This window comes from Myotis yumanensis, unplaced genomic scaffold (assembly GCF_028538775.1).
Source record: "Myotis yumanensis isolate MYYU_CA2020_CCGP unplaced genomic scaffold, mMyoYum1.0.hap1 SCAF_5, whole genome shotgun sequence".
Taxonomy (NCBI): Eukaryota; Metazoa; Chordata; class Mammalia; order Chiroptera; family Vespertilionidae; genus Myotis; species Myotis yumanensis.
In genome coordinates, this window is record NW_027223756.1 from 12,112,639 (window position 1) to 12,138,426 (window position 25,788).

The 25,788-nt window shown below is 36.9% G+C and overlaps 1 protein-coding gene and 1 pseudogene across 1 annotated transcript; one reads left to right on the forward strand and one right to left on the reverse strand.

Moving 5' to 3' along the window:
* HMMR (hyaluronan mediated motility receptor) lies at positions 1-25,732 on the reverse strand. The gene is made up of 18 exons (XM_070414464.1): positions 25,661-25,732; positions 22,832-22,930; positions 22,065-22,144; positions 21,530-21,577; positions 18,828-19,016; positions 17,717-17,803; positions 17,528-17,628; positions 15,783-15,857; positions 15,470-15,648; positions 14,811-15,013; positions 13,073-13,287; positions 10,441-10,557; positions 8,338-8,484; positions 7,696-7,848; positions 7,510-7,609; positions 6,695-6,871; positions 5,069-5,231; positions 1-4,514 (listed from the first exon to the last, which is right to left on the reverse strand). The coding sequence occupies exons 1-18, from the start codon at positions 25,674-25,676 to the stop codon at positions 4,495-4,497; spliced, it is 2,169 nt and encodes a 722-aa protein (XP_070270565.1). The 5' UTR covers positions 25,677-25,732; the 3' UTR covers positions 1-4,494.
* Positions 9,077-9,172, forward strand: LOC139011856 (U6 spliceosomal RNA; annotated as a pseudogene).
* Positions 25,733-25,788: the final 56 nt, after the last annotated feature.

Genomic DNA, 25,788 nt, shown 5'->3' on the forward strand with positions numbered 1-25,788 from the left:
TATAATAATATTGTCAAAACTGTACTAACATAGTATATCACAAAAGTTGTGGGAAATATTAAAAATCTGCAAATAACAGGATTACTTCTATTAGATTCTAAAATATTTCCCCCCCACTGGCTCTATTTTGTTCATCAGTTTATGTTGTTCATTATATTCCAAAAATGAGTGAGGTCATGTCGTATTTATCTTTCTCCAACTGGCTTCTTTTGCTTAGCATAATGCTCTCCAGGTCCATCCCTGCTGTTGCAAATGGTAGGAGTTCCTTCTTTTTTATAGCAGCGTAGTATTCCATTGTGTAGATGTACCACAGTTTTCTAATCCACTCATCTGCTGATGGGCACTTAGGCTGTTTCCAAATCTTAGCTATGATGAATTGTGCTGCTATGAACATAGGGGTACATATATCCTTTCTGATTGGTATTTCTGATTTCTTGGAATATAGTCCTACAAGTGGGATTACTGGGTCAAATGGGAGTTCCATTTTTAACTTTTTGAAGAAATGCCATACAGTTTTCTCCACAGTGGCTGCACCAGTCTGCATTCCCACCAGCAGTGCACGAGGGTTCTTTTTTCTTGTTGTTTTCCTTTCCCTCTTTTTCTGCCTTCTTTTGATTTTTTTTTTTTCTGATTCTATTTTATCTTCTGTTTTAACTTCTGGCTACAAGTTTTTTATGTTGGTGATTTTCTTAGGGTTCACCACATACATTATTAACATCACAATCTATTCCTAGATAACATACCACTTTACATATACTAAAGAACTTTACAATCACATACTTCTATTTTCCCCTCCTGAACTTTGAGCTTGCTGTCATGCTCTAATTTTAAATATGTGTAAACTCCAAACTACGTTATTTTTGCTTAAACAATTATCTTTTTAAAAGAATAAAGTAGTAAGAAGACCAAACAAGTCATATATTTACCCATGCAGTTACTATTTCTAGTGCTCTTCATTCCTTGGTGTATTCTTTTATAAAAAAACAACAACACTTTATTGATTTTAGAGAGGAAGGGAGAGGGAGAGATAGAAACATTATGATGAAAGAGAATCATTGATCAGCTGCCTCCCGCACACCCCTTACTCGGGATTGAGCCCATAGCCCAGGCTTGTGCTCTTGATCAGAATCTAACCCGGGACGCTCTACCCATTGAGCCAAACCAGCTAGGGCATTCCTTCGTGTATTCTTATTTCCACTTGGCATCACTTTTCTCCTGCCTGAAGGACCTTTCAGATTTCTTCTAGTGTGGATCTGCAGGTGATAATTTTTTAGTCTTTTTATGTCTATAATAATTTTATCATCTTTGTTGCTGAAAACTATTTTTGTTCTAGGCTTAGTTTTCTTCATCACTGCTTTTCAGCAATTTGATTGTGATGATCATATTTCTTATTCTTAGGATTCACTGTGTTCCTTGGCCCTGCAGGCTTAGTTTTCATTCTAATTGGAAAATGCTTCCACCAGTAATTCTTCAAATAATTTTTCTGTCCCCTCCTTTCCTCCTCTGGGAATTCCAATTACACATATATCAGCCTGCCTGAAGTGGTCCCAGAGCACCGTGGTGCTCTGTTCATTTTAAAATCTTGTTTCTGCGTTTCATTTTGGACAGTTCCTACTGCCGTTGCCAAGTTCACTAATCGTTCCTATTGCAATGCCTAATCTGCTGTCATTGCCATTGAGAGTACTATTTTTCCATCTCACACATTGTAGTTTTTGCAAGTTTGATTTGGGTCTTATTTCTGTTACATGTTTTTACTAGGTTTTGGTATGTATGGTTTTGACGCCCTCTGGTAATTATAACCTCTGTGTTAGCCCTGGGTGGATTATTTTCTTCATTAGGGGTAGTGTTTTCTGCCTTTCTGCAGAACTGGATTTTAGAAACCGTGAAATTTACCTTTGTAAGTGCTTCATATTTTAATAATCCTGTAATATTCTTGAGCTTTGTTCCAAGGTGTAATAGCATTGTCTAAAAAACACACAAACCAATGTATGTACCTTAATTAAAAAACACTTTATTGCTTAAAAATGCTCATATTCATCTGAGGTTTCAGCAAGTCATAATCTTTTTGGTATCAATAGACTTGCTTGACATAGGGTTGCCACTAACCATCAATTTGTAAAAAACACATCATCTGCAAAGTACAATAAAGTGAAGTGCAATAAAATGAGGTATACCTATATTCCCCGATACTGAGGCTAAATCCTTCTGTATATCCTACTCAACGCCTTATACCTCCCTAGGTTTGTCCAGCTTGGCTGGTGGTCACAGGCAGTATTTCTCGCCTTGTGTCAGCTTTGAGCACTGTTACTTCTGATTTTGGGGGGTGCTTCTTTCTCTGGCCTCAAGTAGTTTCCTCACATGCACAACTGATGAAAACTTAAGGGACCCTTGGCTGACCTTGAGTTTTCTCTCTGTGCAATTTTCTCCTTTCTCGTACTCTGTCCTGCCAACTCTGGCCACTTTGGTCTCCTCACATCTCAGCTCTGGCTTTTCAACTCTGATGTTTGGGTGGGCTCTGCCTGCGTTCCCCTCTCCTACATCATCCTTTGAAAATTCTCTCATGGCTGTAATCAGGGAACAATGATAGGGCTCACCTTGATTTTTCCCATTGCTCAGGGATTGTTGTCTCATGCCTAGCATCTTGAAACTCATTATTTTGTATATCTTGTCTAGTTTTTTGATAGTTTTACGTGTGTGTGTGTGTGTGTGTGTGTGTGTGTAGGGTAGGGTGAGAAACAATAAATTTGATCCCTGTTACTCCATCTTTAGTAAAAGCAGAAATCTTGGAACTATTTGATTTTATTATACAAATTTCCTAATTTCTACATTTCCTCTGAACTTAATTAAAATGACATTTAAAAATTCAACTATGTATTAAGTTCCAATAAAATCATTTATTGTGGCCCTAACCGGTTTGGCTCAGTGGATTGAGCATGGGCCTGCACACTGAAGGGTCCCAGGTTCGATTCAGGTCAAGGGCATGTACCTTGGTTGCGGGTACATCCCCAGTAGGGGGTGTGCAGGAGGCAGCTGATCGATGTTTCTCTCTCATCGATGTTTCTAACTCTCTATCCCTCTTCCTTCCTCTGTAAAAAAATCACTAAAATATATTTTAAAAAATCACTTATTGTGAAAAGCTATTCTGATTATAATAATCTCTGTTGATCCCTCAAGGGGGAGATACTATTTTAAAAGGTGGATTATAATGTACTAACTGTGTAAGTCAGAAACTTTAGATGGAGTATTACCACTCTCTAAATAGTATACTACCATGTGTAATTCTAGAGACAAGGTAGGTCGGGGAGGGCAGAGGTAATAAATATACCTTAAATGGAAGCATTAATGTAACTTCATATAATGAGTTAATGATTTAATGTGTGATCTCTATTTCACATTTCAGAAATACTAATCCATCATCCAGTAGTCAGGCCGATGCCAAGCAATAGAAGAAAAATTCTATTTAGTTAAGTGCTCTCCCCCTCCTAGGAGTATGCTGGTGCCTTCCCTTTCCCCCTCTTCTTCACACAGGCCTGCATCTCCTAAACTCTAAGGGTCCCCATGAAACTTGCAACCAGGGGAGCAGTGGGCAGCAACAACTCGTCCTGGGCTGACCCCCTGCACCTGTCCCCAAGGGCCCCTCTCCTTTGACTTCTCAATGAGCCAAAACAGCCCTGCAGAGGCTCTCCTGTTGTTTCTTCTGTCCTAAACCCTTCCTTATTTCACTGTTCCCAGCTTTAATAAGCAGTCTCTCAAAATAAAAGTTATTTCAGATTTTTAGTGTTTCTCAGGTTTTTTATGCATCTAAGAATTAACTGCAGAGTTTGTTTCAAATGCAGATTTTCATCCCAAAACTTAGATTTTAGTTTAGTAGGACTGGGATAGAGTCTAGAAATCTGCAAATTATTGACCAGCTCAGTGACTCTGATAAGAGATGACTATGGAATTAAGGCTTGCCCTTACTTCTTGCTTGAACTGGATAAATGGACGATGGGTAAAACACACTGAACATTTTTAGGAGAATAAATGTAGAGGCAAAAACAAGCCAAGGTATTTTGTCTTAGCTTAAGAGATTCAGATCAGAAAAGCCATCCAGGATCAAACTAAAAAACTGGGTATTAGAATCTTGAAACCACCTTTAGTTTAAGAATAGGAGAGTAATAACAAAAAAGTGATTTTTAAAGGAATGCTGATTGCTGGGACGAGTTGTAAAGCCGGAAAGCCAAGCAGAAGGTTTAGAATGAAGTGACGAAAATGAACATCAGGGAGGAGGTACTGACAAGAGAAAATAAAATGTCAGAAGACATATGGGTAAAAACGTTGAACTTGCTTTCAGATACCTAAAAATAGGAAGTTAATATTAAATACATTTTTAAAGTATCCATTACAAACATCACAATAACAGCAACAACAACAACAACAAGAATAAGAATAAAATAATCTTCAACTTGGTTTTTCAGATCTTTACTTGCATGATTCTTGAAACTCCATAGGAGCTCAGTAGCAGTTTGTATTGCCTGGAGGGATTATTAAAAAGAGGTGTTAGTGTCCTAAATCAACACCAGTTCATCAGTCAGTATAAACTAAAAACGGGCATCTGCTATCTTTTGTAAGGTGGACAAAGCAATGTTCACATTCTGTAGCATAGTTTTATTTATATTTCTTCATTCACTGTTTCAACCCATTTTGATTTATTGTCAATGATACCAAGATTCACAATCAAGAGAGAACACCTACTTCTCCAAAACTACAAATTAGACATTTAGGTTAAAATGCTGAGGGTGTGTTACAGGGAATAGTTCTGGTTGGGGGGCAGGTAGGAGCAAAAAAGTCAGACAAGGCTTCAAGGAAGATGGAGTTTCAATGGGCTTGAAGGACAGATGGGATCTGGAGACATGGAAAACATAAAGTATGGAAGGAGGGAAGAAAAGGCATCTCGCACAAAAATTTCAGAATTTCTTTCATAACAGAAACTGTAAAAAATCTTTCAGTTCATAAAAATGATTAATTTGCTAAATGTTCTAAAAGCAAATCCAAAGGAAGATGACACTTCTATGCATTCATTTCTTACCTTCTTTTAATGGGGTTTTCAGAACAAAATTTTCTTTACTTTCATGAAGAAAAGCCTTTGAAGGATCAAAGCGTCTGATGCCCAGAACTTTATTCAACTCCTCCTGAAGGTTTCTCTCACTTTGCTTTATTTTAGCAAGCTGAGAGCGGAGTTTTGACAACTCCTGTGTAAAAAAAAAAAAAAGTAGACAATAAAAAATTATTTAAGATCACGTTGGTAAAATGTGTAACCTATGTTACTGACAAATTACAAAGTCCCTCAGATATCAAACCAAATGGCAAAAATCACTACTAGATAGAGGCTTTCAGACTATGAAGTTAGCCCGGCCGGCGGGATTCAATTGGTTGGGCATCGTCCTATGCACCCAAAGGTTGCTGGTTCTATTCTTGGTCAGGGCACATGCCCGAGTTGCAGGCTCCATCCCTGGTAGGGGGTGTGCAGGAGGCAGCTGATCAATTTTTCACTCCCACACCAATGTTTCTCTCACTTCCTCTCTCTCTAAAATTCAGTATTAAATGCCGAGATCAACTTCCAGCATGAGGACCTGAGGGGCTCCACTGACCTGCTTCCTAGTGAAACTAAACATTAGAAAAAGGCAGAAAGTAGATTAGTGATGGGAGGGAGGAGTGGGTGAGGAGATAGGGAGATAATAGCTAAAGGGTAAGGGGTTTCATTTTGAGGTAATAAAAATGTTCTAAAATTGACTGGTGATTGATGGCTATAGCTATCTGTACATATACTAAAAACCACTGAGTTGTACACATTAACGGTGTGTGAATTATCTATATATATATAAAAGCCTAAGTGACCGTTAGGACTGGACAACTGGAGGACCGGCCAGTAGCTATGATGCGCACTGACCACCAAGGGAGCAGATGCTCAATGCAGGAGCTGCCCCCTGCTGGTCAGTGTACTCTGACAGCCAACCTCCCTTAGTCCCTCTCCCCAGCCAAACTCCTGTGCCCCCCCCACCCCCACCCTGCAGGCCCAAATCACCCCAATTGCCCACTAGGCCGAGGGACCCCACCCATGCACGAATTCGTGCACAGGGCCTCTAGTATTTCAATAAAGCTGTTAAAAAACTTAAATGCCTAACTAGTTTTGAACACTGCCTATCTTTATAGTATTTACTTACATCAAAGATTTTTCTACTTTACAAATAGAAATGGATATGTAAACCTTTCTGAATCTTTCCAATCATTTTTTAGAGAATGGAAGGGAAGGGGAAAGACAGAGAGAAATGGCGATGTCAGAGAGACACATTGACTTGTTGCCTCCCACACGTGCCCCGGCCAGGGCCAGGAACCGAGCCTGCAACCGAGGTATGTGCCCTTCACCAGAATCGAACCTACAACCCTTCAGTTTGTGGGCCGACACTCTAACCACCGAGCCAAATCGGCTAGGGCTCTAGTAATTTTCAACATACTAATGAAGTAGTTAGAAAATCTGAGAACATTAATACCCATCTGGTCAATACTCTAAAATAAAATAAAATAAATCCTTAATTGTTAGATGGACTATCACTTTTTTCTGATACCAAAGTCCTTCATTTTACTTAAATGTTATAAATAGAATAAAAAATACCCCACCCCAATATCTTCAGTAGGACTGTGTTATTTTACAAACCGATTTGAGTTGGCTATTTTCATCTTTCAATTTCACAACATGCTTGATTTTTTGCTTTAGATTCTGATGGCCCAATAATTTAGCATAAGAATCTCTTAGTTTATTTAGTTGGTCCTGAGCTGCACCATGTTCATTCAACAAAGCCTGTTTCTCTGCTTCAAATGCATCCAGTTGTAGCTGAAAAATAGTTTTTTTTATATAAAGTTAAGACTTAAAACTGTTAAATCTTACTTGTCTATATAAACTATATAGAAGACAAAGTTAAAAGAAAATTTAAAAATGAACAAAAACAGATTTTGTTAACATATTCTCAGAGCTCTCCATAAATGAGACTTTAAAAAAAATTTTGTTTTTCATTTCAAAGATCATAAAAACAGGGGAAGAAACAAGAAGACTAGGCTGGCCAGCCTAATTTGTATCAACTGGATCATATTATAACCAGAACTCCTAATCTACTGAAGTACCAAGATTAGCATTTATCCTTTGGCTATCTTAAGATCAGTGTATTAACTTGAGATACACTGAGAAAGATCATAACAAAATAATTATCACAAATTTACATAGATTAATGATCAAAAGAAACTTCTAAGCTATTAACTTTAAGTCTCTTATTAGGAGGTATTTTCTAGACTATAAAGGCTTTACTAAAATATGTATGCATAATAATTTGACAAAATTTACAAGCCTTCTTTAATAGGAAGTTAAATTGGCACTAGACGCACAGCAAAATGGTCTTCCAGAAAAACCAAGTCACTGTTGTGATAAAGCGAATAACTAAAACAAACATGAGTTAAGTTCAGTCCTATTTGACACACCTGAAAAGGCTTTGTTTTATTATATAGTTCTTCATAAAGGAGACGCCACTTATTCATTTCCTCAGTTAATTCTGCCACTGTATTTTCTTTCCCAGCTTTTCTGTAACAGAAAATTAAATTGAAGACACAGTGTATTCGAAAAAATAAACTGAGGCGGGTGGCACCGGGGTTCTGAAGTGTGACTACCTTGCTTCTTCCTCTTCCAGCTGCTTCTTAAAGTCTTCACCTTGTTGCTTGAGCTGGTTCTCCAAATCACTTATTTTTTGGAGAGAAGAAACTGTGATTTCTTTCATTTCTGCTTCTTTAAGTGCTGCTCTGGTCTGCAGATCTAGAAGCATCCTTGGGTTTGAGAGAGAAGAGTCCACTAAACATTTTACAGCCATTTAATTACTTTTTGTTCTTTTCCTTTAAAATTTAAGGACTTCTTTGAGAACTTTATATTTTTACCTAGATTCTTTTTAAAATATTTATTTTTTATTATTGATTTCAGAGGAAGGGAAAGGGAGAGAGAAATAGAAACATCAATGATGAGAGAGAATCATGGATTGGCTGCCTCCTGCACGCCCCACACTAGGGATCAAGCCCGAAACCCGGGCATGTGCCCTGACTGGGAGTCCAACAGTGACTTCCTGGTTCATAGGTCGATAGATGCTCAGCCATTAAGCCACGCCAGCCGGGCTTAACTAAATTCTTTATTTGCAATTTGAGATCACCCAAAGCAAGCCATGAAACGAACTACAACTCCCTGCATCACTTGGTAGCTGGCTTTCAACAACATTGTCTTAATGGTTTGAGGGCCACGAGTACGGTTTTATTTTTACTACATACCTTGCATATTCTTGATTTGAGCTCTCAGTTGCCAATATCTGATGCTGAACATCCTCTGCACTTTTCTCGGCCTTGGCCACTTTTTCCTTAAGTGATGAGTTCTCCAGCTTAAGATCTTCTATCTCACTAGCTGTTAATGCTTTATAGCTTATTAACAAGAAGAATAAGTTAACATACACATGACAAATATGTAGCTCATAAATTTATAGTTTATAAAATTTTAGGTAAGGCAAAAAAAATTTCAGTATCTATTTATGCACTTACACAAGTAAGAATTCAGTGTTCTGAGGTCAGTGCTAATGAGCTTACACTGCATAGGCTTTTCATTCAAATAAAAAAAAATCCAGTGACTACTATGTGCAGGAAGTATGCATACAGAGATTTAAAAAAACCAACTACCAAACATAAAAATTACTCTAAAACAAAAATTCTACAATCCCTGCACTTTCTGTCAGAGTTTATGGTCTTGTGGGGAACATAGGAAAATGCCTCTCCAGGTTTTCACAGAATATTTGAAAAAATAAGTATATAATTAAATTTGTGGTAAGAGTTATGAAGAAAAACTACAGAGCTCCTTAAGCTAATAAAACCGAGTAGACTATATTTTGGTTGGTGATTCAGAAAAGGCCTGAGGAATTCAGTTAAGTTGAGACATGATGGATGGATAAGGAAGGTTTTGCCAGGCAGTTAGGGCCAAGTATTTCAGAGGGAAAAGATGCTCAAAGGCAGGTAGACCACAGTGCATGAAAAGATGAAACTGCTACTAAAATTGGAATGATACAGAGAAGATGAGCATGGCCCCTGTGCGAGGGCGATACACAAATTCCATATTTTCAAGCCAAACAAAGAAACAAAAAGAAAAAAGATGAGCCTGGAGCCTAATAACTAAGAGAGGCAAGAGCAGAGGCTAGAGAGGACTGAGGCCACTCGTCACTGCAGGGCACCATGAGGTTACCTGAGGTCTCTAAGTGTGTGGACTACTCTGGAGACATGTGGAGAATAGACGGGGGGAGGTGCACGGGTGACACATTGGAAGATTAAATACAAGATAATCATCAGTCCCGGTGAGTGAAAAAGGCTTTGACTAAGGAGCTGGCAATGGAAAGATGGGAGATCTCTTTTGAAGGCAGAATTTTAAAATTCCAGAAATAGATTAGGTGTTAGGAAAAAGGGAGAGAAAATGATCAAAGATGACACTAAGATTTATGGAATGAGAAGGCAGGAAGATGTCACTGACTGATATAAAAAAGAATGAGAGACTAGAGGTAGAAAGAGATAGAGAGAAGATCAAGAGTTGTTTTAGACATGTTGCTATTGGAAGATAGTCAGATATCTACTTGGAGATGTCAAGTAGGCAGCTGGGTAGGTGAATACAGAGCTGAATGGAGACGTGTGATCTGAAGGAATAAATTTTAATGGTATTAGCATAGTGATGGTGAGTGGATTCACAGAATGGCTAAGGCACTATCTTTCAAAGTAGCAAGACGGGAAATTCCTTTACAGGATTGAGAACAACACTAAAACTTGCCTAATATAAAATTTATATAACTTATATTTCTGCTGTGACCGAAAAATTATAATTAAAATAGATACCTACATATATTAGTACATGATATGTGTGTGCATATGTGTATTATATATAATATATCACATGAAGGAGATCACTAGGAAAGAAGGTACTATTCAATGAATGAACACTAGGCAATTCACTATCCACATGGAAAAACAAAAATAAATTTGATCCCAATATCACTACACACAGAAATCAGTTCTAGGTGAAAAAGTGAAAAGAGAAACTGAAACTTTTAGAAGAAAAACAGGTGACTGTCTTTATGTTCTTTGGGGCAGAAAGAAGTTCTTAAATGAGATGCAAAAGTGTTCACATAAGAATCTACAAACTTAGCCACATTAAAATCAAAGGGAAATTACTATACATACTAAGACTAACATGCAACGCTAAATGCCCATTTATGGTTGGTCATTATGGAATTTAAAGTGATTCCAATAATTTTATTTGTGCAATTGATTTTGTTGTTCAGTTTTTCCTAAGTACCTCTCCCTGCTCTTACTATGTTTGAGAGTACAGGCTCCCAATAGAAATACCTTTCGAATTGAGCAGTAACATTTCCAAGGTTTTGTTCTGCAGTATTACACCTTTCCTGCAAAAGCAGAGTGGCCTGAGTGTGAGCAGCATTACTTCCCTCCAGTTCAGCTTCTTTCCTAAGAAAAATGCAACAATGAAAAGATAAACTACTAACTACAATCATTGCCCTAAGAAAGAGGTTAGTATTTACCTTTGACACTCTTGGTGTCAAAGGTGAATCCCAAAGCTTCCTGTTTACATTAGCTACTGGATAGCTTAGATGTAAATTTATGAGCGACTACATCTAAAAGCATGGTTACTATGTAGGACTTCATATTATCTTTCCTGTTCTTTTTTACTTTTGTTGCAATCCTCATTTATTTATTTCCACATTTATCTTCTTATATCACATGTATGTATGTAGTTAAACATTTTTGGGGAAGTAGGATAAACAGGCTCAAATAGAATCTTAATAGCAACAGCTAAGAATGTGAATTACTAGTTAAAAAGCATTTGTACTGAATAAAATTTAATTTTCTGCGTGTAGACTTTTAAGAAATACTTAGTACAGTTAAAGATACTTTGTTTTAAAAGTTACAGGATTATGTAGACTTATTTTGATTGTATCAATAACCCACATTATAAATTGTTACTCAAAGATTCAACAACTTATTAAATAATATATATTACAAAATGATGATATAATTTTTAGATATGCATATGAGCTTATGAGATCTTTTAAAGATCATTTGGAACTAAAAACTATAAATAAGAAGCATTATTCACTTACAGACTAAGTTTGACACTGAGACAAGATAACAGTTGGTCGAATTCATTCTGTAATGAGTAGGGGACTTAAAAAAATATACACACAGCAGCTAAAAGCAATCAAATCATACTAACGGGTTTATAACAAAATATTATATTTCCTGCCCCCTAGAGGAATCACTTTCAACTATCTTAGTTTTCCTTTTTAGCATAAAATTTCCAGGCTGGAAGAGATGGACCACAGAAACCATCTCATAAAACTATTTTATATATAATGAAATAGAAAAGTATGGAGATTAAGATTATCTTCCTCAGAGTCACATAGCTAGTAGCAAAATATTTATCTCCTGACCTCTGGACAGTTCTCTGAGTCAGAATAAATGATTGTGTCCACTTTCTTTCTGAAACTGAAATCATCTACTCAGGCACTTAAAGCACCTGTCCCCTGAGACTGGCTGCAATATAGAACAATCCCCTAATTACATTCAGTACTGCTCCTGCAAAAGCAGGTATATATATAAAACCTTGGTGTGCTTTTTAAAATTTTACTTATTTATTTTACTTTATTTTTTTAAAACACCATTTTCCCCCTAACTTTTTCTTTTTTTAAATCACTAAGCATTAAAACAACAACAAAAAAACCCAGAAAATAAATGAATAACAAAAGTATCCAACAAGAGATAGACACAGTTCTAGACATATTACATGTAGGCTCATGTCTAATCTATGCTAGGAAATTTTATAGTGATGAAATCCCAAGGATTCAAATAATATAATTTTTTATTTGTAATCTGAACTCAATAGTCAACTTGGACATTTTAATTTAAGTAAATGTAGTGGAGGACACATAACATGATGAAAGCAATATGGAACTGGAGTTAAAAAAAAAGCATGAGATCTTAGTCTATTTCTAATAATACATTTCTTATTACTTTTATATATATGTTATTTATTTCAGAGATAGTAAGGAAGAGGGAGAGATAGATAGAAACATCAATGACGAGAGAGAATCATTGATCGGCTGCCTCCTGCACCCCCGCCGAACTGGGGATCGAGCCCGCAACCCGGGCATGTGCCCTGACCGGGAATCTAACTGTGACCTCCTGGTTCACAGGTTGACGCCCAACCACTGAGCCATGCCGGCGAGCCATTTCTTATGTTTTAATGTTTCCCAGTTCTAGTTGTTTTTTTTCCCCATTTTGCTTTTTTTTTGTTATGTTTGAAGTATTTGTTCTCCTTCAAAACAGGTAATTAAAGATATAACTCACACTATGTAAACTGATGTACACGTATACAAAAATGGAAGTGTGTCTTATTAAAGGGTGGGAAACTTAATTTTGCGGAGTATTTTTCTAAATCTATTATTATTGTAACACTAATGTCCCTTCATTTTTAGAAAATATGAGACTAATTACAGGATCCACAAAATTTTGGTCATTTAAAAAAAATTTATTTTATTGATTTTACAGAGAGGAAGGGAGAGGGATAGAGAGAAACATCAATGAGAAACATTAATCAGCTGCCTCCTGCTCGCCCCCTACTGGGAATTGAGCCAGCAACCAAGGTACATACTCTTGACCAGAATGGAACCCAGGACCCTTCAGTCCACGGACCCACACTCTATCCACTGAGCCAAACTGGTTAGAGCTGGTCATTTTTGAATTAAAACTCTTAAACCACTGGCTTTAAATAAAGAAAGGGCTTGGCTTTTATGTTGGCTGTCATACTTAACTATGTGTACATCCTATGCATATACTTCTCCTTACTTGCAAAATAATTCTAATCTCACCCACTTGCATGATTGATATGAGAATCCCGAGAATGTACTGGAAAAATACTTTGTAAAATCTGAAGTCATATGTGTAAAGTCCTATTAATACAAACCCCTTCAGCTTTTCTTCCAGAAGTTTCAGTTCTTCAGCTCTAGCTTTTGTCTCTTCTTCCAGCTGTTTGACCAACTTTTCAGATTTTTCCTCCTTCTGCTGTAATTTATCTAGCTCATCCAGAGCTTGCTTTAATTCTTCCTCAAATAGATTCTTCTCTTTCATCATGTCCTCTTGAAAAGAACAGAGCTTCTGCTGAAGACTAGAAGATAATTCCTACATTCAACAGAAAACCACCAAAGTAATTCAAAAGGTTTAAATAACTTAATTTAATAATTTATGAGGTTTTATTAAGGAAAGAAAAATGTACAGCTAATAAAGTAAGAATATCAAATTTGAGATTCTCAAGGAATTTGAAAAAATATGAAGATATCACATTCACTTTGTCAGGGAGTATATCCTATAACTTGTCAACATTGTGATAAATGTTACTTTAGTCTTTTTCCTATGCAACACATATACACAAACCTACTTCTTGTAAAACTAAAATTATAATTCTACAACTGGCGTTTATAACATATTTTTGTCATATGACATTATATAAAAAGGACTGTGATTTCAATGTTATATGAAAATATTTTAAAGTTATATGAGTACACACCAATAAAAAGATAAATATAAGTAAATCACAATTGTAAAAATTGTTGACATCATCAATAAAGAGAAAATTGCCTTGACTGCTTCCCATCCCAATCTTACTTTTCCCATTGCAGAGATAACCACTACATTGATATATATGCTTTAAGGTCTTTACTTATTACTTATATAATACTTCTTAAAATATGAAAGATATATACTGTGTATATAAAAGTCATTTAAAAAACACAAAAATGGTTGAGATTTTTAAGTTGGTATATACAGATCTACTTAATTCCTTTAGTCTTTGAAGGTTCCTCAACAATACAATATTTATATAATATTGTCCAACTCTCACCAAGGGTCTTTTTTCTATCAAACGTTTAAATTTGTGCCAATCGTATAAGTGAAAAGGATTTCCATTTCTTTGATTACTACTAAGGTAGAACATCTAGAAACTGTTACAGGCTATCTGAATTTCTATTTCTAAGAATTATGTATTTCCATCCTATGCCCATTCTTTCTTAGTGGACTATCTTTTTTCTCATCAATATGCAAAATGTTTTTTTATATAATCTGGATTATAAAAATTGTCACTTTTGTTTCTCATATAATCATATGCTTTTTTTCAACATAACTGTAAATGCCTATGTAGTACTCTAACAAGAGTGGGCTGGTAAAGATCTTTAAACAATTTCCTTAATTTTGCTTTCTCTGTTACTTGTAATTTTTTTCACATTATCAATACCCCTGTGGTAAATATTTAAAAAAATGTTTTTTTTTTTAAATTTTTTTATTTCAGAGAAGAAGGGAGAGAGAGAGAGAACAATAGAAACATCAATGATGTGAGAGAATCATCAGTCGGCTGCCTCCTGCATGCCCCCTACTGGGGATTAAGTCTGAAACCCTGGCATGTGCCCTGACAAGAATTGAACCATAACCTCCTGGTTCACAATTTGATATTCAACCACTGAGCTATACCAGCCAGGCATTAACCCTGTGCAGTTAAATCTGCTGCATAACCATGATTATTTCCTCAGCATAAAATTCTAAAAATAGAATTGGTGGATCACAGGATATATACAATTTTAAGGTGTCCTGACCACAAGGAAATGTATGACATAAAATAAGTACTAGTTTTATTTTACATTATAGAAAACTACCTTCTCTTGTTGCAGAAGTGAATCAATTTGCAACTCCTTTTGTCGTAACTCCTTCTCTTGTTGCAGAAGTGAATCAATTTGCAACTCCTTTTGTTGTAACTCCTTTTCATGTTCTTGTTTTTCAAGAATTAACTTCTCTTTTAAGTTTTGCATTTCAGAATTCAGATGTTCATCCCGTTCTCTGTCCCTGCTGATGAGGTCTTCTAGGAAAGAGAAACGTTAACAATGCTGTACACAGATATGAATACTAACTTTGGACCCAGATTCCCATTATATTTCATTATACATACGTTTCATTAACATACATAGCATGTTAACAGAGATCAAGTATTTTCAAAGGAAAAAAAAACCCTCTACAGTTTATATCATTACTCTATATATCATATAATAACCCCCCACACCTACTTCTATGTACCTACCAATTTTAAATGGCTACCGAATGGAGAAGTCAAATAATGCAAAATTGTATATATTTACAAGGTAAGCAACATATTAAATAGAATATACATTATAAAAGACTAAATTCTCATAACTAGAACAGAATTTTTTGTGGTTTACATAATTATTTTAAAAAGTTGTTTTTAAACATAGCAGTGCTTTTCTTAAATGCTGTATATAGTACTTAGCTGAAGACAGTAATACTACAAACACTTGAATACCTTTTTCTTTTTCAAGCAGCTGACATTTAGCATTCAGGTCTTTTACTTGTTCAGACAACGTAACAATATTTTCTTCAAGAGACTGCTTAAGGCTTAAAACTTCATAATTCTTCTCTTTCAAATTTTCTTCTAACTGGGCAATGTCTAACTTGTATTTTTCCACTTGATCTGAGGCACAACTGCATTAAAACAAACTATTTTGAAGAGCACATCTATTTAAGCATAGGAAAAATTAACTGAAAAGAGATGAAAATGATGTATTCATCACACTTCAACAAAATGAGGGCTGATTTAAAACTACTATTGATATTACCTTATTTCTTCAATGTATTCCAAGAGTTTTTCCGTTTCAGATTTTTCATCAGTCTTTTCTTTCTGTATTGAAACACTAAAAAAAGGGTGTGTATATTAATACATACAATGATCACATGATGCTTACTCTGTATCAGAGACTGCTGTATCAGGCAGGCTGATGCCAGAGTCTAAACTCTGAACTATTAATTTATGTGACATCTCAAGTTGGCAATTTAATATATGCAAGTAGGAGACCTAAGTTTTTTTTAGGTGAGAAAGCTTTCCAAATATATACCGATAAAAGGACTGTGGTAATGAGAGTCATCATCTACAGCACTCCAAGTGTCAGAAATAATCTTTTTTGTAGCTTTCCTGGCTTCCCCACCCACCACACATACAAAATAGCATCTGTATGCCATAAAGCCTTTGTTCCAGGCTGCCTTATATGCAATTACTTATGTGTTTACCTCCTCCAAACACCTCAATTTAAGCAATGGGCAAAAGACTTAAATAGAGACCTTCCAAAAAATATATACAAATGGTCAATAAAAATATAATTGACAGTAATAGCATATAAATTAAAACCACAAAAGAGATACTACTTCCCAGCTACTGGAAGGGGTGAAATCGCACTGACGTCTAATGTTGGTGAGGGTGTGGAACCACTGGAACTATGATACATTGCTAACTGGGAGTGTAAAATGGTTCATCTACTTTGAGTTTTTGAAAATGTTATACATGTACCCTATGACCCAGGAATTCCATTCCCATTTACTCAAGAGAAATAAAAACATATGTCCACAAAAGGGCATACGTCACAGTCTCATTCATAATAGTCAGAAACTGGAAACCCGAAACCCAAATGTTGATCAACAGGAGAATAGTAGCCCTAACCGGTTTGGCTCAGTGGATAGAGCGTCGGCCTGTAGACTGAAGGGTCCCAGGTTTGATTCCGGTCAAGGCCATGTACCTTGGTTGCGGGCACATCCCCAGTAGGGTGTGTGCAGGAGGCAGCTGATCGATGTTTCTCTCTCATCGATGTTTCTAACTCTCTATCCCTCTCCCTTCCTCTCTGTAAAAAAATCAATAAAATATATTAAAAAACAAACAAACAAACAAAAAAACCAGGAGAATAGTTAACAGATGGAGGTTTATACACACATGCATGCAATAATAAATGTGCCCCCAAAAGCCAAACTAATTTATGACAATGGAAGTCAGAAAGTGGTTGTGGTGTGGGGGGCATTAGCCAGGGAGGAGCAGGAACAGCAGGCATGGAGGAGCTTTGTGAAGGGATGGCAGTATTCTCTACCATATTCGGGTGGCGGTTATTCAGGTACATACAACTGTCAAAAGTCATCAAACTGACTACTCGTGATCTGGGTATTTTATTGTATGTCAGTGAGAGCTCAGTAGTAAAGACAAGGCTAGACTTGTGCATTAATCACAGCCTCCTATACCAGTGCTTCTCAATTCAGGTCCACTTCACCACTTCCACAAGATTAGGCTATTAGAAAGCTAGCTTGTGAGGCCTCTCCTCATCACTGATACAGAAGATGTACACAAGTAATATTAATCGCATATCTTTTCAGCCTAAATTGTTTGGGGATGAGTAAGTCTCAACTATCACTTGGGAAAAGAAATAAGGCAATGAGAGGAAGGCCATGAGGTAAGTATTGTGGGAAGGTTAACATCCCAGGAAAAAATAGCAGACGAGAGCAGTGAATCCGGACTGAACACTTTCTCTTTCCTTTAGGCACTCACAGTTTCCCCTCGAGCTGTGCCACTTTCCCTTGAGACTCTTCCAGATTCTTCTGGGTGGCCTGCAGTTTCACCTCCATGCCTTGTTGTTTGGCCATCATACTCTACACAACAGAAATATGTTGCAGGAAATAAGGAATCGTTCAGATCCGCAGAACCAGACACAGCACACTCAGCAAAGGCATCACTCACCCTCATCTTAGTTTCTCTTTTGTTTCTAAGCTTCATCAGCTCAAGGCTTAGAATTCTCAGGTTCTTCTGGTTACTATCTTCAGAAAACTAAGGACAACAAACATGTGAACGCTTCAGAAATATGTTCTGCTAAGTTATATAACAAATCACTGAAATATTGGTTAATATTGATTAGTACCAGTTACTGGGACTGTTATTTGCCTGCAGTATATTCTAACAGAGCAAACAGCCTTTGACAAACCAGGATTACTATTTACACTACTATTGTTCTTGTCCCTCCTTCTCCTTCATGTGACTTTCTGGTTTATTTCTGAAAGTAGTTTGGGTAGTCACCTACCTCTATACACTGGAAAGTTCATTGCAAGGCTCTAAAATAAACTTCTTGGAGGGGATTTCATAAAGGGTGTTTGCTTAATAAAATGCATTTAAATTGCCTGGTCTAGTTTGAAATATGTGAGGGGTACAGAGTCCACCCAAGGCCAACTAAATCAGCTCTTCCTGGATGGGGCCCAGGAATCTGTTCCCTTTCCCATGGTTAATTCATATGCATCCTCACTCCCTTTGTAAGCAAAGAGCCCAGCACATAGGCTGTGAATCAATGACTCTGAAACTGAACAGTGATTTACAGCCTCCTTCTACGTCTGTAAAAAGTGAAATGACCATGTTAAGACCTATTACTATTGATAAACACAATTTATTGATTGAACATATTGATTCATTTTGCACTTCATTCCCAAAAGGATTTGAGAGGGAAGCTGGCTATCATCCTTCTCATTATTTCAAAGAAAGATCTTTAAAGTGACTTCTAGATGCAAATTCTGCAACTTTGATTAATGTCCTTATTTATGGAGGTTACTTTGAAAGAGGGGGAGAAAATGTCAGACATTAAAACAAAAAGTAACATGTTTGTTTATAAATTCTCATGCGCTAGGCAACATAATAAAAAAGATACAATAATAATTCCTACTGGAAGTAGCTTAATAGTTAAGGTACATTTAGTGAGGGAAAAAAGACTAAACTAGAGTCTAAAATTCCCCCAAAAAAATAGTGTATGAGAAAAAACATGTTTATTACTTATTCAATTGTCAATATTATCATGTGGCCCAAGTACCTTAGATTTGAGTAGCTCGTTAGTCCTGGTTAATTCAGTGAGCTGCTTTTCCAGCGTAGTGTTGCTTGCGGAGAGAGACGTTTTCTCCCTGACTGCAGCGCTGAGCTTTGCTTCCATCTTCTCCAGCTCAGCTTCCAGATCCTGGAGACGCTTGTCCTGAGTACCCCGTTCCTGCAGGAGGACACGAATCTGGATGGAAACAGGTGAGGAATGAATGACTCACAAACACAACGCCAGCGTAACTAGCTGTGACTGATAATTAAAACATTAAAGTTCTAGGAAAATCTCTTACTGTGACACGATGCTCTGTGTGAACAATCATATTTAATTTATGACACATCTTAAAAATCTGTAAGCATTCCCAGCCACTGTGGCTCAGTGGTTGAATGTCAAACCATGAATCAAGAGGTTACCGGTTCGATTCCCAGTTCCATGCAACAGGCAGCCCATAGATGTTTCTCTCTCTCTCTCCCTTCCTCTTTTTGTATAAAATCATTAAAAATATTTTTTATTTTAAGAAAAAGATCATTTCAGGAGGAAGACATAGGCTTCAATTTGTTGTGCACTTATATAACTTTAAAATATAAACAGCAAAAACTGACAGACTTAAAAGGGAAATAGATGAATTCACAGAACTAAAATTTTAGAAGTACCTCTTAAGTAACTAAAAGAATAATATCAGTATAAATATTTGAACAGAACTATTAACCACCTTGAACTGACATATATGGACCACTATACCTAACAAGTGCATCCATATTCTTTTCTAGTGCACAGAAAACATCTACCAAACTAGACTATTTGCTGGGTATAAAAGTATCAAGAAAGCATAGCTGTAGTAAGTCGCATGAAAAGTATTTTGCATTCTTACTGGCTTTGTATTCATACTAATCTCAGCATTTTAAGCCAGCATTACTTAACTAAACATGTATTAAGCACCACTTATGTGAACTAGAGGCTAGGGACTGACTGGGCTTTAAGAGTCCCGACCATAAGATTTGCTATGCTTACATTATTGCTTTATCAGTGGTGTTTTTAGCATAGTATGATGCAGTAGAAAAATAAACACTGAGATCATCTACATCATACTTTTTGCAACTAAAGAAGCTTAAGTTAAAAAAATAAAAGGGTTTGTAAACTCAAATACCTACATGGCTAAGCAGAAAACATAAACACGTAAAGATAGCCAGGTGAGGGCTGAAGAGCAAATGTGGGGATCTAAAGAGGCAGCCCTGCACAGGTCAGGAGGGGAAAGTGGAAAGTGTTTTCAGATCTGATTTTGCAACAGAAGGCAGAAATTTGAATTTGTTTTGCATGAAACTTTCCATTTAAATACTGACAACCAATTCAAGTTAAAAAAAACAACAGCAAATATTTTGGGGCTTATATAAAATACAGCTTTATTTGCTAAAAATCTCCATTCTAAAAGATTAACTACCATGTAACAGGGCAGCCCCAAGTGACCAGTTCTAATCCTGGCACTGCCACTTACTTGCTATCTAACTGAGATTCACCGATTACTGCCCCCCCGACCTCCATTCATCCCTTTCATGTATCCTCAATAAAATGATAGCCTGGCCAGCATGTCTCAGTGGTTGAGCATCAACCTATGAGCCTGGAGGTCACAGTTCTATTCTGGGTCAGGGCATATGCCCAGGTTGCAGGATCGATCTCCAGTAGGGGGCGTGCGGGAGGCAGCCAATCAATGATTCTCTTTGACTATTGATGTTTCTATTTCTCTCTCCCTCTCCCTCTCTGAAATAAATAAACTTAAAAAATAAAATAATAAAAATGATAACCAATATTATTAAAAATAAATACAAAAGGATCAGATCAACCAGGACAGAGATTTGCAAAGTTACCTTGACATATTCTTGGTCCTAAGCCAATATTTTACTGTAATCAATGAAAAGTTTTAATATATCAAAAGAATATGTCCACCAGAAAGAGTCAGTAATGGAAACATGGATACATTACTGCCGGAAAAGCAAAGCTGGAAGTGACCAGCTTAGCCCTGCTTAGGGAAGTAAGTGGTTCTTTAGGTGAGCTCAGCTCAACAGGAATTTCTGCCATGGTGGAGATGCACTGTCCAGTATGGTTGCCTCCCCTCACATGGGGCTATTGAACACTTGAACTGTGACTAGTGCAACTGAAGAACTGAGTTCTTAATTTAATTTCCTTTAAATAGTCACATGTGGTAAGTAAGTACCATGTAACAGGGCAGCCCTAAATCATTTTATCCTTGAGGGAGGCCTATGCCACTAGTGCAGAGGAATGCATCAGATTAGCAGAACTCCATTTAACTAACCTGCTAGGATTTTATGCTCACTGAGCAATTCCCCAGTTAGTCATTGTCTTAACATGCAGAGTAGCATACAGGAAAAGTAAATATAGACACATATAATTGTAGTAAACCAACATATTAATTTTTCGTTATTATTTTTTCATTAAATGGGTTATCTTGAATCTGTCCCTTAGTAGGCTAACAACTTGACTTTGTCAGCATACCACACAGACACCCAGGCTCTGATATAGAGTATCCAAGCCAAGGGATGATTACCCTAGGCACTGGTCTGAAAGGTATATTTGCCATCCAGTGTGACTCCTCAAACTGCAACAGAGTCCCTGCCTCTTAATTCTATGTAACTCTTCCCATTATACACAGTACATTTGTTTTTCAATAAGTTGAAAGCATTGCTTACCTCTTTTTCCAACATCTTCAAGTCTTTATCATTCTTTTGAGATTCCTTCTATTTAAAAGTCAAAGAATAGTGATGATCAAATTTTAATGCCACAAACATCATAGCTGAATTTTATTTTTAGTTATCAGAAAAGATTAAAGATTCCAAACAGTTAATTTCTATTTTAAAAAATTCCCTGAGTCTATTACATACTTTGTAGGTGATTTAGTAAATGAGGGAAAAGGTTCTTTAAAACTCAAAATATTTCAGGCTTAAAAGTTTTTATCTCAATAAAATTAGATTGTGGGTTTTTTTTTCCTTAAAAAGTCCGAGAACAGAGGAGGAGCTTTATGAAGAAAGCTACTGACTGCTTCTTTCTAATGTTAAACAGCAATACATTTTGAATTTTTAATTATGCTATCTCATAAAGAAAAGAATCTTACAAAGAGAAATCAACTTAAACTTACAGGCCCAAAGAAGGGGGAAAATGCAAAGAAATAAAGACAAACTGAAATGGTACAGTTCATAAAACAGGTAGAACGTAAGATCACCTCACCTTTAATCCCAAAGTCTTAACTTTTCTTGCTGAAGCAGGCAAGGTAGTATCTTTGTCAACAGCAAGATTTTGTTGAGATTCTGCAATAAATTGTACCACAGACAAAACACAATTTCAAAATTTCTTATTGCAATTATTAGTGAAGCGATATGTTATTCTTTTCTTGGCTGTACATTTCTAAATAATTAGTTGTACAATATATTTTACACATCTAACATTTTTCTGATTTTCCTAATGTTCCCTGACAGAAGGCTAAGGTAATTAGCAAAAGGGAAATGAGCCCTAGTTGGTTTGGCTCAGTGGATAGAGTGTCAGCCTGTGGACTGAAGGGTCCCAGGTTCGATTCCAGTCAAGGGCACATGCCTGGGTTGCGGGCTTGATCACCAGTAGGGGGCGTGCAGGAGGCAGCCAATCAATGATTCTCTCTGATCATTGATGTTACTATCTCTCTCCCTCCCCCTTCCTCTCTGAAATCAATACTATACTATATATATATATATATATATATATATGGAAACAACATATCTGTTTTGTATAATTTTCCTGATTATACAATAGTGTAATGATAAAAGCATTATTCTGTAGTAGACTCTCTTATAAATCCATCAAATACGAAACTTACTTATTTTTCAAATACAAAAATTTAACCATACCTATAGTTTCACATTTTTAGAAATACCATAACAGCTTTAAATGTATATACTATTATTCATAACTTTAAAACTTACGAGATCATATAACCATTATTTTATTTGGGGATCCAGTACCTTTTTGTTTTTTAAATCTTTGTGATTTCTGAAAGGATACTGGTCCTTTCAATACTTCTGAAGTTTTCACATCATAAGCACCTGGAGATGGTGCACAACCTAGAGAAACAGAAAACATTAGTGTTTCTTCTAATGTCACTTAGAATCCTAAGTTAAAACATGCAAAGTAAAGTGAGTGATATAAACGTAAAAAATGCTATAAATAGACACTTTGTTCTTTCAAATGTAAAAATAGCACCCATTTGATATGAGGAACAATATCATCTTCTCAAATGCCCTTTATTTCAATTGGGTCAAAGGAATACAGGCAACTGAGCAAAACAGCAAAGACAGTCTTGGGATGAACATTATGGAAGAACAAGCAACATGGTTTTCTTTTTAAGGATTGACTATAAGAAATTACATATTTGGAATCAACGCTACTCAGAGTCACTGAGGTTAACTATCATCAGATTCTAGAAATGAAGCAAATAAAAGTGTCTAGCCCTCAAGATTTAAACTGGAAAAAAATGTATAGTGATAATCCATCTCTGCCCAATATCAATATATCAAAAAATTTATAACGCCATACACTATATTTGTATGTCTCAGAAATTTATATTTTATAACCTCATGTAAGTAACTGGAGTCCCAAATTAAAGGCATTTCAGAGTGCTTATGCGCAGCAAATGTAAGATCTGGCTTTTAGGACTCATAATAACAAAAATGTCATTAGCATAAAGCTTTATTTGATTGGAAATCCATAGAGTTATACTATTCTCTGAAAAGCTATTTACTTCAGAGTTTCATGCAAATAAATAGGAACAGCAAGGAGTTTGACAATCCCAAAGCAACTCGTACTATCCCCTAACTGTTTTTCAAATGGGATGATAAAAGCTCACTGGTACATCTTCACTAGCATTTTTTTTAAAAAAGTGAAACAACAGAAAATATCCGTGTACTCACACATAGCAAATTTTTCTCTGAAATCAATAGAAATATATTTTAAAAAAAACAATAATCAGAAGCTAACACAGGCAGTCCGGCGGTACTTTTGTATGCACATAAACATTCTATGCAGTGCATTAAATAAATGCTTCAAACTTCCAGAACTTTTTAGTTTCTTTTCCTTCCACCTCGAATGGCTAGTTCACCTGCCATTTTGCCTGGCTGACTCTCACTTATCCTGCAGACCTCAGCCTGATGTCATCTCTTCCAGTTTTCTCTGAATCCTCCAATCAGGTTATAACCACCACACAGCAGCCTGTGCATATCATTCCTATCACAGAACTTCCCAGTTTTGCAACGGTGTATGTACTTATATAGTGTACTTCTCCACTTTCCCACACTAGACAATGTACTTATCCATCTCCCACATTAGGCAAACTGCTTGGAGGTAGAGACTGTCTTAATCATGACTGTATCCCCAGTATTTAGCTCAGGGCTGAGGTGAGCAGTGTCGTGAAAACACAGAAAGTCACTGGGGATGTGGCAGACGGAATAGGGTTTTGTAATCAGCCAGATTAGGATTCAAATCCAGCTCTGTCTGCCAATCAAAAGACATTACTATGTGCCAGATACAGTGTAGTCATTGGGAGAAGATGGTGAATAAGAACATTTCCATTTCCATATTGTGTGACGGAGATTAAAGACAGTGACCATTAACTGTATGTTATAATGGATAAATCATGGTTCAGCTCTACCACTTACAGGCTGCTCAGTAGTACAGTTACAAAACCCCTCAGTTTCCTCATCTGTAAAATAAGGACAGTACCAGCAACTTCCTCATTTGGCTGTTGGAAAAAATAAACCAGACCTAGGAGGAAAAATCTTAGCACAGTCCCTGCATAAGAAGTCAGCCTGTAATAAATGATGGTCTTACCAACCACATCCAAGGTTTCCTGGTTGTTGCACGTATGCACCTGCAGTGGTTAAGAGCACGGGATGGATTTCAAGAAGGCCCAGTTCGGTTGTGTAACACAGGAAATCTAAGTCTTGGTCATTTTATTAGTAAAATAACGAATAGGATCACCTCTCCAGGATGTTGGGGAATTAAAACAGAACTAATCATCTATGTAAAGACCGTCCCTATTAACTGCCATCACTTCATTTATAGTGTTTCTGATACCACCACCACAAACTGCCTTTACCAGCCTTCTTTCCTTTATGCCTGAATGGAATATCCAAAAAGAAATCCACACGTACAGACAAAAAGCATGGTCAGGTGTTTCTTTTTTTTTTTTTCTTTTTTTTTTTTACCGCAAGGCCTTCCGCACTGGACCATCCAATAGCTACCAACGTTTTCTCACACCTATTCCTTCTCTCTGCTTCAGTGTCTACACAGCACCGTTTATAGGCTGTATTCTCCAACCGAGTGGAAGCTCCACGGTGCAGACACCTTGCTTCGCTCACTGCTATATTCTTATTATCCTAAGTTATGCTTGGCATGTAGTAAATGCTTAACATGTATTTAAGAAGAAAAAAAATGAATCAATTGAATGATCCCCGTGCCAGCCCCCAAATCGCCTCCAATTGCTCTCTGACAGAGGGAACCGCAAGGGGCAAGGGGCGTGAGAGCAACTCCGGTCCCCCAGTCCCTTCCCCCGTACGCACCAGAAGGGTCATTGAATCGCTTCAGGGGCGCCTTAGGAAAGGACATGATGACCACCAGCTCCACAAGCCGCAGGGAACTAGCGTTCCTCCACAACTTCCGGGTGCTGATTCTGGCATTACTGGCTTTCAAATTCAAATCTCCCGGCTCGTTACCCGCCCACCCGACGTTGGCCAATTGGAAAACCAAAACCCTGGCCACACCAATCCAGGAAAGGAACAGGAAAAGAGCATGCGTACTTAGCTCTCGCCGCATCCAATGAGGTAGCTTGTGTGTCTAGGCTACCAGCCTATAGGAGAGCATGACTGCCTTCGCGCCCCGCCCCCTCCCTGCCCAATCACTGCTGGCGTTACTCAATTGTAACCTA